At 47.5% G+C, this 14,493-nt stretch overlaps 1 protein-coding gene across 2 annotated transcripts in view; it reads right to left on the bottom strand.

Moving 5' to 3' along the window:
* Nucleotides 1-4,412: 4,412 nt before the first annotated feature.
* Nucleotides 4,413-14,493, bottom strand: part of PDLIM1 (PDZ and LIM domain 1) — a 45,535-nt gene continuing 35,454 nt past the window's right edge. Inside the window, exons 2-4 of one of the 2 annotated variants that reach the window (XM_074874747.1) lie at nt 10,717-10,871; nt 7,542-7,659; nt 4,413-5,851 (exon numbers count right to left, since the gene is read on the bottom strand). In XM_074874747.1, the coding sequence (XP_074730848.1) occupies nt 5,665-5,851; nt 7,542-7,659; nt 10,717-10,871 (460 nt within the window). In that variant the 3' untranslated portion in view covers nt 4,413-5,664. The remainder of the gene's footprint in view (nt 5,852-7,541; nt 7,660-10,716; nt 10,872-14,493) is intronic. The other variant, XM_074874745.1, reaches the window with a different exon arrangement.

Raw genomic sequence — 14,493 nt, 5'->3', positions numbered from 1 at the left:
TCCACTAATTCACTCTTTCCCTTCTCATTTAGCACATTAGCCAATCTCACACATTAAAAGAAAACAAAAACCAAACCAGCAAAACACAGCAAAAAACCAGGCACCTTGAATGAACCCAAAAACCCCTTAATTTTTCTGGTGCAGACATTACTTCTGTATTGACTGGTGTGTCAGCTTGCACAGCTAAGGTGCCCCTTTGAAGCACGTGGAGGGAGCTGAGGGCACTGTGAGGGGAAAGTGCAGAATGTCTCTGGGGGTGTGTGGATGACCAGGGAGTACTTTCTGGGAAAGGAGGGTTTGAGACTACACTGGGACAGAAGAGACAGGTGAAGGATATTTCTTGCATATGTAGCCTCCAAGAGCCAGCTCTAAGCAATGGTTTTCAACTTGGGCATCAGGTAGCTTTTAAACTTTCAGTTCTGGTTTGTGAAAATGTCATCTAGGTGTAAATAGAAGCTGCAGTCATGGAATTGCAGCTGGAGCTGTCAGAGTAGCAATTGTGCTAGTTATGCCAAGGCATAGGTATCAGAGTAAAATATAATCCTACCTAATCTGTCAGTCACTTTGGAAACTAATTTCCAGTCACGCTATGATCTTTCTTACTCTCCATAGAGAGTAATCTGTTAGTCTGATTTAGAGAAAGTTATATTAGTGAGAGATGTTTATCCTTACCTCTGAGAGAACAGAAGAAAAAGCTAAGTAGGCTGGCTTTGACCTTTGCCTGTTGAAAGCTCTGTCTTGTTTCTAATTGCTGAAGATAAAAAGCTTCTAAGTTTTCTGCTCAGTTACTTATTAGCCTGATAATGGAAAGTTCAATATGTGCTGTCTCCACATGTTACTTAAATGCTGAGCTAAAGTTGTCTTTATGCATTGTTTTAAGCTAGCAAAGACCTACTACAAGAGATAAAAGAGTAAGTGATGTATCTACAATAGTATTAAAACTTTTATAGTTACTCCATTTAGATAATAACTGACATAACTGCTTCCACACAGGCTTACCTAACTTTTGAAGGCTAATTTACCCTGCTCAACTTGCACAGCTACTTGAATATCACTGCAGGGCAATATGGTGGAAAATAAAAATGAACAAGAGTTTCTGTCCCGTAGCCAGCACAGCTAGGATTTAGTAATTGCTGCGCACTTCCTAAAGAACGCATAAACTAGCATTAACGCTAATGGTGTCATTAGTGAAATATAGTCACTGCTTAGCGATGTGTGGAGCTTGATGTTATTTAGAGAGACTGCAGTGCTGTGGCTGCTTTTCTAGCCCACCTTCAAAAAGCAAAAGCATGCATGTGTTTTGCTTGCTGCCATCAAGGAATTTATCTCTGTTCCCCCTGTCTTTTTTTTTTTTTTTTTTTTTTTTTGGCTCCCAGAGTACTGAGAATGTTACTGTTCAAAGCAGGCATAGTACCTTCTTTGCACGACCTTGCATTTCTTATTCCTGCAGTCAAGAGTAATGTTCATGTTTGCTATGCACCTAAGCTATGAAGGGGCAGTCCCACATTTGTGCACTGAATGCCAACAGGCAAAGTCTGGGGCATGCTGTGAGGGGTGTTGGTGTTTCAGAAAGCAGCCTTCCTTTCTGCAGATGAGGGGAGATCCACAAGTAAACTCAGTAATGACAGTGGTGACTGGTGCTAACAGTTTTAAATGGGTGAAATAATGTCCCCTTCATTGTCCATTAGAGAGAAAAAATATTTCAACTGATACAAGACAAATGCACCCAGATATACTCAGGTGTTTTTTTTCCTGTTGGTGGGGGTGTCTGTGGATGTTTGAGTTGTTGAGACCAAATGCATGGACAGAAAGATGGGGTCTCAGCTTGCTTGTGTATTGCTACTGTGTGTTGAGTTGCAGGTGGTGGTTTGGGTTTTGATTTTTTTTTAAATTTTTTTTTTTTTTTTTTGAATCTGGGAAGCAGCTCATATTAGCCAGGGAGGACTGGGGCAAGGCTGCTGGTGGTTTTTCCAGGTGACGACAAGAAAATGTGTGGTAAACTTCTCCCATGTTAGAATCTCTTTAATGGTGTTTCACCAGTACTTGAATCTACTCGGGACATAACATCATTTGGGTATTTTAATTACTTGCCTAGCAAAAATGATGTTTGAGGGGCCAAGACCCCACCTTGACAGCAATCAGAGCTCACAGGGTTGCCATTAGCAAATGAAACTTCAATGTGCAAGCTGGAGCAGCTGGTCATGCTGCTCAGTGCTGTTTTGCTGGGGTGGGGGGGTGGGGTGGGGGGGTGATGGTGTGGGGTGTGAGGAGGAGACAATGAGAGGTCTGTTTTGATTATGCTGTTAGGTTGGGGGGTTTCTAACCCTTTTCTGTCTGCTTTATCTCTTGAGGTCCAGCTCTGTCAAGTCACTGCCAGCAGCCAGGTCTTTTTAACTGTAGAGTTTTTTAAAAAGTGATTTGTGTTCTCAGCTCCAAAGTGAGATGTGCTACTCTGTCCCATGCAAACCCTCTTCTCCAGACTGCCTGGCCCATGGCTTATGTTCTGCTTGCAGCTTTCCACGCTGCAGCTGAGCTTGGACCCTGTGCTGTGTGGAGGGGGCTCCTGCGAGCAGCAGTGCACAGCCACGTCTGCTGCACTAGGAGAAAGGGGAGATGTGGCAGGGGGAGGCTACAAGCAGAAACCAAAGTAATCTGTGTTAAAAATGACAGATTGTGCTTTGTGCACACTTATGTGAGATAGTCCCTCTTTGGCAGGATGATAGTTTGCTTACAAGCTGCCTGACACTTCAGATTTATGTAGTTTTTGTAGTTTTTAATGTATTATCTTGCATTAATGTTAACTTCTGGAGCAGGCAGCTCAGTGGGGTTGCAGGCATGACCCCATTTAACCAATTTTGTTATTGTTGACAAACTCCAGATGCCAACTGTTAAACTCCAGAGGAATTTGGGAAGTCAGACTACAGTGTGAACACTGCAGTTGCCGAGTATTTTGTCCTGCATCATGAAAAATGAATAGATTCCTTTTTACAGAGCGTGATCGAAGTGCTCCTCAAGTAATGAATGTGAATTGCCTCAGCTAGCCTGTTCCCACAGTAATAAATTAGATCAACACTGGTATCTGCATTAGAAACCTACACCTCCAGAGCTATCCCACAAACCTTTTGTAGTTCCCGACTCCTGCGTCAAGCCCCGTGCAATCAGTGTTTTCCCAGCAGTGCTGCCAGCCTTCACTGCAGGAGCTCGGCCGGGGCGATAAAGCATGCGGCCCTGGACAAAGCGGGACTTGTTGTCTGTCTGCAGGGCTGGGGTGGGGAGGGCAGGGGAAATGCCAGGCATGGTTCAGGCTCTTCCGTCCTGACCCCCTGATGCAAGAGCAAGCTCACAAGGTTATCTGGAACGAGTCACGTTTTGCTGGCAGATGTTCGTACAGTATGGAAACATTTAGCGACTTTGCACGCGCTGGAGGGCTCAGCCCCCACGCTGGTGTTGGGGTAAGCCATCCCAGATGGCCCCAGGGGCTGGCATTTTCCTCCTGCAGGGCAAACACACAACCGTGTGTGGCAGGCAGCCAGGACCTCCCAGCCTGCCAAGAAAGCATGTAGTGCTGGGAGCAGCCATACTCCCAGGACAGGGCCTGAGCACTGATCTGAGATGCAGCCAGAGCAATCTCTTCCTACAGGTTTACTCCTTCAGTCCTGCAGATCTGTGTTCTCCACTGCTGCACTGGCTTTTGGTCCAGTCCAGCCTGCCTGCACCTGCCAGCACTGCAGGATAGAGAGGCTTTCCCTGGGAAATGCGCTGTGGAGGGGAGAGAATTAACCCCCATTAACAACAGTTACGGGAAATGCCACCTCAGCAGGCTGAAAAAAAGCCCCACTCTCACCTTGAAAAATAAAGCTGCTTGTGTTAGTAGCTGGAGTGTGTGCAGGCATGAGCTGGTGCACGGGGAAGCCAGGCTTTTTGTGGGGAGGAGGAGTTTGCTGGTTGAGCTATGCCGTCCTCGCTTGCTTGCCACTGCCCATAGAAGGTGCCTGACAGGATGAGCTAAATTTAGCTGGGTTGGTGAACTAGTCCCCTCCCCAACTTGCCAAAAAGCGGTACAGTTGATCTGGACAGTGGAAGGTTTATAATCTTGGTGACAGGTCAGCTTTACCTCAGATGAGGATTGGGTTTTGGGTTATGTTTTGGTTTGTTTTTTTTTTTCCTAAGGCAGCTGTGCTGTGGTGTGATTCATGGTGAAGGATAGTCAGGGTGCAGTAGTAAAGCACTGCTGAAGACAGTCAGGACTTTCTAGGACTGGCACATGACCCTGTGTGTAGCTGCTGCAGATGTACCCACTAACCCCAGGCGTGGAGGCGACCCTGTGCCTGCCAGAGAGGGTCTGTATGCCGCTACAAACTGCTCTGTTTTCAACCTCTGGCAATTTGTCTTAAAGCAAAGATGACACTACATCTTAGAAACCATTTATTTATACAGCAGAACAGCCAGTATCTCATTCAGAGGTGTGAGCAGAGAAATAACTTCACTGCAAACCACCTCTTTGCTGTACATGGGTGGAGGTGCTGCTGCTCCATCAGCCGCTCATCTGATGCACATGCGGCATGTGCCCCCCTCCCCACATCAACCCCAAAGGTACCCTCCAGCAGCCATGCATGTCGGGGAGCAGGGCCATGCCTCTGGCAGCTACCCAGGGCCTGGCACAGGGGACTGACCAAATGTCTGCAGACAGAAACAACCATGGCCATGGGGTCTGCTCAGGGTTAGAGGAGGGGGTGTGTGGTGGTGAGACCCACCCTCACCAGCCTGCACCCAGCCCTGAGCCTGTGGTGCGGGGCTGAGGGGGAGCCAGCATGGACTGGACAGGGACAGATGGAACAGGGACAGGGACTACAGCTATTCAAACCTTCCCCTCTTTGCTCCAGGACTCCCTGGTTTCCAGCAAGCATCAAGTGGACATTTTTTCATAGAGCTCTGTTTGTTACCTTGGGGAACAGAGGGACACCTGGTAAAGGGAAGCACTGAGGTGCCTGGTCCTGTCAGCATGAAGCAGTGCTGGATGCAGAGGTGGCAGCTCTGGCTGGGGACAGGTCACCAGTGCCATCTATGGTCTGTGGTTTGGCTGTGCCCACCTGGCCCTTGCTGGGTGCCAGGAGGCAGCTGCTAATGGCTGGGCAGCTGACAAGACCAGGCTGCCTCAACTTTGTAATTCCTTCCCACTGTTCTCCAGGGTAAACACAGCCGTGCACTGGGCACCTCTGCTGCTGCCCAGGGAACCCCGGTCCAGTGCACAGGGATACCAGGAGAAAGCAGACACATCTGCCTTGTGGATAAACCCTGTTTATTGAATGCAAACAGAAGGCAAATAACTGGGACACAGAAGAGCTGTAATCTGACTTTGGCCTCTGATTTTCCTGTGTGATTGACAGCATAAAGGAGGAAAAAAAAAAAATAAACTCCATGTATTTAAAAAAACCCAAACAGTGAAAGAGGAGACAAAAAGAATGTTGAACAATTAGTGACATCCCATGTGAACAGATGGAGGATTAATAATGGCAAGGAAATTCAAAGCCATGCCTAGCATTCCTTATTGCAAACAAGATTCAGCGGGGTGGGGGAGGGGGGGGGGGGCGGGCAGGGACGATGCTTTCCAAGGAAAAGCAGCAGAGGAGAAACCATCCACACTGTCTTTGTGAGCAGCGCAGTTTACTTTGGAAAGACAGTGACCACCTCATAGCCCTCTGGGGGAATCACCCGCTCCCGCGCGTGCTTCTCGCAGTAGATTTGGTCTTCCACAAAGAAGTGTCCTTTCTGCTTGAGGTTGGTGCCGCAGTCACTGCACACGTAGCACTCAGGGTGACGCTGCTTGTCTCGGATCTTCACAAACATCCCTCTGGGTAAGGAACCAGCACCCCTCAGCACCAGGCACTCACTGCTGCCTCCCCCCGCCCCATCCCTTCCCCAGCCACTGCCCACCCAGCCCAGACCCACACCCACACCAGTGCAGAGGGTGGACAATTTTCTCCTGCTCCTGACAAGTGAAGTATAGGCCCTACCTCTAGTGAGCCAGATGTTAACAGCACTTTTAGAGCCCAACAAGTGGGACATGGGAGCCCTCCTCTGAAAGGTGTTCCCTAGCACTGGCCTGCCTAAGTTTCACAGGGACAGTCCTATCACCTGTGGTGGCAAGAATCACTGTCATGGTATCTCTAGCTGATGGCTGCAGACAGCACAACAGCTTTCAAATGCCCAGGATCAAATGGCAGGCATCAGCCTGACCAGCTGGGGGAGCAAAATCCAGGTCCAAACCCACTGGATTGCAAAACAAATCCAGAAATGACTGCCTGCCACCAGCCTAGGGGGACGACGGCTGCACAACCAGCCACTGCTCTTTTGCTAACGACTGACATGCCAGGTATGTGTGGGAGAAGCACAGAAACCAGCTCCTGGTTCTGATCTCAGATGCTGCTGCTCAGGAGCTGCAGTGAACAGATCCAGCCAAATGTGGGCCAGCTCTTACTGGAAAACTTCACAGCTTAAATGATGAGGAAAACTACATAGCAACTCAAACTACCACCAGCAGCAACACAAAAATTTGCCAGGAATATAATTTTGTTCCAGCAGCTATCTATATTTTCCATAATTCATTAGGTTTTAGTGCTATTCATAGCCTTGTGCTTTCTCCAGATCTACCCAGCTGGTAGAGTAATTGTAGGGTTTGTCTCTGATTCATATTTTATAGGGTATGGATTGTCTCTGTAATGACTCTGCCAGTCCTTGGTGCTCCAGGCATGCCAGGACCATGCAATCATGGTGTAGTAGGGCTCAGCAACAATCTGATAGCTTGTGGTGAGCAGCATGGGAGAAACCTGAATTCTTCCATGATGATGCAGGTAGGCTACCAGCACTTGAGTGCTGGAATCAACTGTTAAGCTAAGGGAGTTGTAGGGAAGAATTTGTGGTTGATAAACTGAACCTCAAATCAAAGACATGGGTTGGATCCCTCGTGCTGGCATACTTATGGTACAGCAGCTCTGTATCAAATCCATGCTCCCGCTGTGCTGGAAGTCAGCCATACCCACATAAAGACAACATAAATTATGTCTGCTTAGACACAGCAGAGGTGTGCAGTCCTACAGCAGAGCAGGGAGCAGAACCCAGCTCTCCTGGTCCACATTGCCTCTGACCACCAAGGCATGTCACCACTCCATGGCTGGGAGCACCAAGACATGAACAGCATTAAATACACAGACCTTGAACAGAAAGATCATTTTGTTTCTGGGTGCTGTAAACAGATTTCAGGTAGGAAGCAAAACACTGCAGTGACAACTGTCTCAAGGTTTGTCTCACAGGGACTTGCTTTGGTTTCCATTGATATGGATCTGTAGAGGGAAACCCAACTCCTGCCCCACTGCAGGGAACTGCAAAGTTAGCGCTATCAAAGCTGGTGAGAATACATGTGCCTTAAGCCGGCTCCTGGATGCACTGGATGTGGGTACGTGACGTGTTTCAAGTACAGCGCCTCAGCCCCTCACACAGGAATGGGATGCTTGGCCTGCAACCCCAGGGACAGGCTTACTTACACAATGCCAGATCCACACTTCTCGCACATGGGCAGCTTCTGGGCATTCCCAATCGATGAGGCCACCTTTGTGGTGGGGGCTTTGACGCTCCTAAATCCAGATGGTTTGGTAGGGTCTCCTGGGGGTGGAAGGAAAGTGCTTCAGAGCATGTGAGATGCGTGGCTCTAGGCTATTCCTCCCAAGCAGATGCTCTGCTAGGGAGGGGTGATGCTCTTCAACCCCAGTTGAGAGGCAGGAATTCATGCATGGAAAGCAGGCAGGGTGTGTAGGGAGGAGGGAGAGAGGAGACACAGCTGAACCTTGCCCTGGAAATTTGAGGGCCTGAGATTGTGGGCAGAGGAGAGTCTCTTCTCATCTTAAAAGCCCATCAGACTTCAGCTGATGTGTCTTGCATGCACAGATGCACAAAGCAAAGCGAAGCCTCAGCCCTAGCCTTGGCAGCACCAGAGTCTGCCTGCAGTGTCCTGATCACACACACAGGGTCAAGCTGATTGCCAGATTTGGGCTCAGGAAGAGAAGGTGGGTGTCGTGGCAGACTAGGGAGGACTGTCAAAGTCCTTTTCCAGGCTGCTGTCTGGTGTACAGTGGGGCTGGCTCTCCCAAGACTCCTGGAAGATTTTGTTAACAAACTCCTTGTTCTTGCAGGGCCCTGAGACACTGGGGATAACCTTGCACTCTCCTGCTGCTGCATAGCATAATCCAGGTATCTCCATAGTGCCATCTCTCTGGGGCAGGGATGTCCTGCAGCCCCTTTGCAGGAGACATCTGCTGAACTGGATGCCTACAATGGCAGTGGATCCTAGATGCAGGATGTAAGGCAAGCCTTTAAATATCTGCAGTGAAAAAGGAGCCTCTTACAAAATGACACCATTGATGTGACTAGTCTTATCTATATGACTTTTGCAGGAGGTTCAACACCAGGCAACAAGGGAAGGAGGGCTGGAGAGACTCCCATGATGTTTCATCAGCAACAGAGAAGGTTGATGGATGCCTCAGACTGGGAGGGACACTGATAAAACCCTTCTGACTAGTGTCAAACCAAGAGCACACTGCAATGGTTCTTCCTGGTGTAAGGGGAAGAAAAACTCTCCAACGGGACACCCTGGTGACCAGCAAGGTCAGGGACACATCACAGCCCAGGGCAGTGTCACTGACAGAATAGCTGAAGGAAAAAGGGGGGAACTGCCCACTGCACTTCCCTGTCACCACTGCTCACTTGTGGGGCAGGTGACGCTGTGCTGCTTTACCTCTGGGGCAGCCTTCAGCTCACAGGTTTGCACCCAGCTCTGTGCAGAGATGCTGGTCCAGAGGTGCAAGTTCCCTAATGGGGGCTGCAGCCCATGCACCCTCCAAACACAGCAGGAAGCATCTGGCCTCCAACAGAGTTACTATAAGGGACTCTTGCTGGGAAGGAAGCAGCAGCAACCACATTTTCAGGCTCTACCCTGTCACCTCTGCTCACTCCCTCTGCGTGAAACAGCACTTTGCTCATATCCACAACACCGACAGCACGTTTTTAAATCTCTCTAAAGGAATCAGCTTAATCAGATACCCACAGGAAATGTAACTTGTTCTGCCCTGTGAAACACCCTCCACCTATGAGTGCAGGGTTAGGTCTAAACACAGGCCAGCTGTGGTGCTTCCACACACCAATGCCCACACACAGCCCCCGTGTCCAGGGCCAGGCTCTCAGCTGGTGTAGCTGATGTAAGTCAGTGCAGCTGATAGTCAGCAATGCCCCGAGGGACTTGTCCCAAATGGAGAGGTAGCTCCCTGCTGCTACTCACAAGCCATCGCTTGAAGACAGGCTGGGAGGAGCAGCCAACCAATGTGCTATGTATCGCTACAGAAAAGATCTGACTCAGCAGCAGCAGCGATTGAGACCGGAGTGGCGAGGCAGGCAGGGGCACTGTCTCCTGGGGACAGACATTCCTTTGGGGCTGAGTAACCTCCCGTCCCTGCTCTGCATGGGTGATTATCAGCTCACAGTGGAGTAATGCCAAAGCCTATCCTGGCCTGTGATCAGGCCGGCAAACCTTGTGCCAGAGAATCCCAATAATGCTCCAAATCTTCAAAGAAAGATAAAACAGAGAGGATTTTGCTTCTTATCTTCTTCAGCACTACTAAGCAGAGGGGAGCACCTCAGCTGCGTGAAAAGTCCGGGCTACTCCAGCCCCTTCCATGCAGGAGCTGAACCCTGAGGGCAAGTTGCAAACACTCAATATTTGAAAGATGCTTTCATGTAGGTATTTTAACAGTGTATTAAAGACTCCAGATTCTGGTTTCTTTCTTCATATTGTTTCCTTATTTCCTTCATTTTGCTGTTTCCTTAGAGAACCATCAGACCTACCAGCACTTGGCTGATCCATTTCCCTTCGTGGTGAATATCTCAGCACCAGGCTTTTGTTGGATGAAATTGAACATACCACTGCCAAGCTAATAACACAAAAGACAAAGTCTCAACTGGCCTAGGAAAAAAAAGTCATTCTTGGAATTCTTTTCCTATTTATTTGTTTATTTTATTTTATTTAAGGAGAGAAAAGAGTATGATTTGGCCTCCAGCTAAGTGAATTGGCTTTTTTATCTTAAAGTCTATAGCCCTGAACTGCACAAGTCCAGATGTCAGATCAAAAATGCCAAGATGAGCAAAATTTCAGAGGTTAAAAGCTGCTTGCTGTAACCCAGCTTCCATATTTTTACATTTAGCTGCATAAGTGGATCTTTTTTCTTGTGCAGAGGGATGGAGATCAGAAGCTTTAGGTCTCACTGAAGAGCAGTGGTACCTTTCAAAGTCCTGAATCTAAGATGGTCTTTAATCAGTGAATATTATCTTAAAGGGGCAAAATTTAGAAGGCATAGAAGAGTCTTTGCAACTTCTAAATTCCTTCTTGATAATTAAATGTTGTAGAGGTTTATTTCTTGAGCATTCACTCAATGAGTAAGCGATGATATGGGCCCATAGACACTGAAACTAATCAATGACAGAATATTTAGGAGTTAAGTTAGTGAAAGGGTCTGTAGATTTGTGTAGAAATTACCTACACATGCTACCTTGAACAATCAACAGTTAAGAAAGGAAAATAAAGTTTTAATGTTACTCTTAATCACTGCACACAGCCCAAGAAATGGCAAAAAGGAAGAGCACACTCAGATTAGGTATGCAGTAATTGCTCACCTTTCTCTTCTGACTCCAAAATCTCTTGCAACACGAGGAATGAAGCAGACTGTCTGGGTGGCTCATTTGACTCTTGATTCTCCTGGAGCATCTTGTAAACCTCAGATTCTCTGTCTATGACAATGCCACCTGGGGGCTGGTTATGCTGATCTAAACTGAGGAAGGAACAGAGAATACACTTGTTAAACAGCTGAAAACTAAAGCCAGTTCCTCTAGCAAAATTTTCACAATGCATCGTATGAATGAAGAACGAACGTGCAAAACAAATGCACAACAGGACACCATAAAACATGGAGGTGCTGGATGTGCCCGCACAAGATAGCTGCAGCCCGAGTGGGACTGGCACGCTGGGCTATCCGCGTACGCCACGGGCTCTTGTCAGCTGCCCCTGGCCAGTCCCCAAGTGTTCTCCCTGCTTCGCAATTACTATGTAGTCCAGAAACTAAAACTTTCTGCACAGGAAATCACTGCTCAGTTAATAAAAAAATAAAGAACTCATGTGCTGGGATGGGAATCTCACATGGTAGTTGTGCCATCTACGCATGTTCCTTGCATGAACTACCTAAGACTGCTACCTTACACCACTGTGAATCTCAAATTAAGTAAAGTTTATTCCATTAAAAAGAAATCTTTGCAAGTACACGATGAATTGGTCCTAAAGGCCACCTTTACAAAGTAACAGCTGTAGGATCTAACAAAGAGATCCTCTGATTGGCAATAATTTAATTTGGTTTTCAAATGAGTGTTATTATTTCTATTTTATAGGTAGAGACTGAGCCACAGCCCATTTACAGCATTTAACTAAGGTTAAAGGGCAGGTCAAGGGCAGAGGCAATTTCTGCCTGCTAAGACTAAGCCCTCCTTTCAGCTGCCTCCTGAGGCACTGCTGCTGCCACTCACATCCTGAGGGACTTGCACCCTCAGCCTAGAGCTTGAGGTGCTTCAGGGGCAGCTTTTCACAGTGCAGTGTGGCTGAAAGGGGGGTCACTGTGCCACCAGAAGGGTCTTCAGGGAAAAAAAAAAAGAGGCTGGGGGCAGCACCTAGGATGTTCTCACATCCAGTGGGTACAGGATAAACTACAGGCTTAAAACTGAAGGACGATATTCAGAATATTCCTTGGGAAAAGCTTTCCAACAGACAGACACCAAAATACCAGAGCAGATTGCTGTGGACAGATGAGCAACCTCCATACTAAAGGATTAAAAAAGAGTCTGGACAAATATCCCCTAGGAATGATTTAAATCAATGGTTTAAGTTGACCAAATACTAGGCTAGGGGATGGACTAAATGACATGGGAGGTTCCTGCCTGCCTTGTATTCTGTGGCTGGAATAAAACTTCTCTGGAAAAAAGACAACTGACAAGTCTCCTCTGACAGCTCAATTACATGATGCAGCCTTATAAATGTAAATGGTCTATTAGGTTTCACCGTCTCTGCACCTTGTGATTGCCTGAAAAGTACATAAACATCCTGAAGTTCAGTCTAAATTGCAGAGGGAAATCTTTTTCTTGAGCAGGCAACTGCATACTTTCCATGCCAATGTGCAGCTGAGTCACCTGGGAGTTACTCTACATAATAAACTCTTCAAGTATCAGGGGTAAAATCATTGCACGTGTTATAAAATGCTATTTCCGTGAAAAAAACTTCATAAAATGTTTCCATCTTTGGTAATTTTCTGTGGAGCAGGAAACACATTAGACCTGCAAGCAGCTGAAGCCTTGAAGCCTCAATCTCATTTACTGAAGCTCTCATCCAAAATAAAATAATGACTTACACAGAAAATGTCCTAGGTTATCCCAATAGAATCCATGCCCCACACTGCATTCATTTTACATAAACTCACATACTCCCACCACTCTATCCACCCATAAAAACACTAGGAAAGAAGCCTTTCATTACACTTCGCATACTAAGGATGTTTCACTAACATGCATTCAAAAAGCAAAGGCTAAGTCATCTTAAAGAGCACTAAAGAAAGCCATCACACTTCAACCATGCATTGTGGCAGTGTGCAAAACATAGAGATCAGCTCTCCCATACAGATATACTTCCATATACAAGACTTCCAAAAGACTATAAAAAAAAACCAAATCTGAGAATTTGTACCAGCAGAGTGAAATACCTCAACTTGTCAGGGCAGAAGGCTATGCTGCTTAAAGAAAAAAAAACACCAAAAAGCACATGCACCTTTTGAATGGGCAAGGCCACAGGCACAAGAATTGTGCCTGCAGCATAATGAGTCTCCGTATGTCGGCTGATTTATGGCACCTCCTGTTACACAGGTACTTTATCTGCAGCAATCAGTGGCAACTGGTGTCCTTTTCCATGTGCAGGCGTTCCCCGATGCAAAAACTTTGTTGGGGGGCAACTCCAACAACCTTTACTGGATTTCAGACTGACAGAACTGTTACTGGATCTCACTGCTTCTACCATAGGCAACTTTCAATGCTGACTGTACAACACTGGATCACTGAGCTTTGAAAACTGGCAAGAAGATGGTAATAAAAACCATAAAGACACAGCCTTGCACAATGTCTTCAGAAAAGCACAGTTTATTCTTTACTAATGTAATTTTACTATTTTATGCTAGTACATTTTGTAAAGTTTACAAGGATCTCAAAGCTGGGCTACAGGAAGGCCCAGTACTTGGAGCACTCGCTCTTGCAATAAAACAACTGCTGATGCCTGGGGCTCCTTTGTGAGTGTTATCAGCTGTCCAGACCAGGACAGCCAGCCAGCAGAGTGTGACTGCTCCTGGTGTGCATGGTATTGGCTACAAGCCAGAGCAGTGACTTACAGCAAGTAACTGGACAGAGTAACAAGGCAGGAGTAAATCCACAGCCCCCCATTATCTCTTGGCTGCTGGCACATGGCAAAGCTTGGCTGTGTGGGTCCACAGGTGAGGACACCAATTTTTCTGCTTTGAAGCACAAGGTGCTAAGCCCAGGAGGGGCCTGTGAGCAGCTGAGGAGCTATGAGACCTGGCTGCACACTTTTGCTCTGTCCCATGGAGGCTATGGGACTGACCATCTCCCTGGACCACAGGTCACACCACTGCAAGCTGCTTAGTCACGTAACGGGGTAACTGCTGAAGGTTCGTATCTTCTGAAACAATTCAGCCTTGATTGGAGCCCTCCTGCAAGATGGCTAAACGAGCTCTCTGCTTCACCCATCTTCATACTGTAAAACCCTGTAGACTGTTATTTAGAGGCACAGGACAGCCCTTTCACAACTGCCACACAGCAAATACCAAAGAGCACCCAGGCTTTGTGATGCTGAGGCTCTCCACAGGTCCTGCATATCGAGCATCCTCTGCTCCTACAGGCAAAGAGGCAGCCCCAAGAGCAGCAACATGTGCAGACAAGTGGGCAGGGGTGGGAAAACAGACTGGGTCCTCCATGTGCCTGGTGCCTGTCCAGGCTGCTCCAAACTCATGAGTGTTATCAGCCAAAGATGGAGACCCATGGGAACCTGCTTCAGCCTGAAATGGAACACGCCCAGCGCACACCCATGGCCCAGTCTGCAGCCAGTGAAACAAAAGCACAAGGACACGTGCGGCAGCACCTTCCAGTCACCAACAACAGTTGTTTCAGTGCAGGAGAAACACCAGCTTTCAGGATAAAGCAGTCTCCCGCCCCCAGAAAATCCATCTGCTGCAGGTAGCTCCTCCAGGAAAGCCACCAGCTGCTGTCAAGGCCGTGCTGCGCAGGTGCGCAGGAGGCAATGGACACAACAACAGGCTGAAATCATGTTTTGGTGCTTCCCGTGGTGTTGGA

Source organism: Strix uralensis, chromosome 7 (assembly GCF_047716275.1).
Source record: "Strix uralensis isolate ZFMK-TIS-50842 chromosome 7, bStrUra1, whole genome shotgun sequence".
NCBI lineage: Eukaryota > Metazoa > Chordata > Aves > Strigiformes > Strigidae > Strix > Strix uralensis.
The sequence above is the reverse complement of the archived record's forward strand: the minus strand, read 5'-3'. Positions and strand labels throughout refer to the sequence as shown.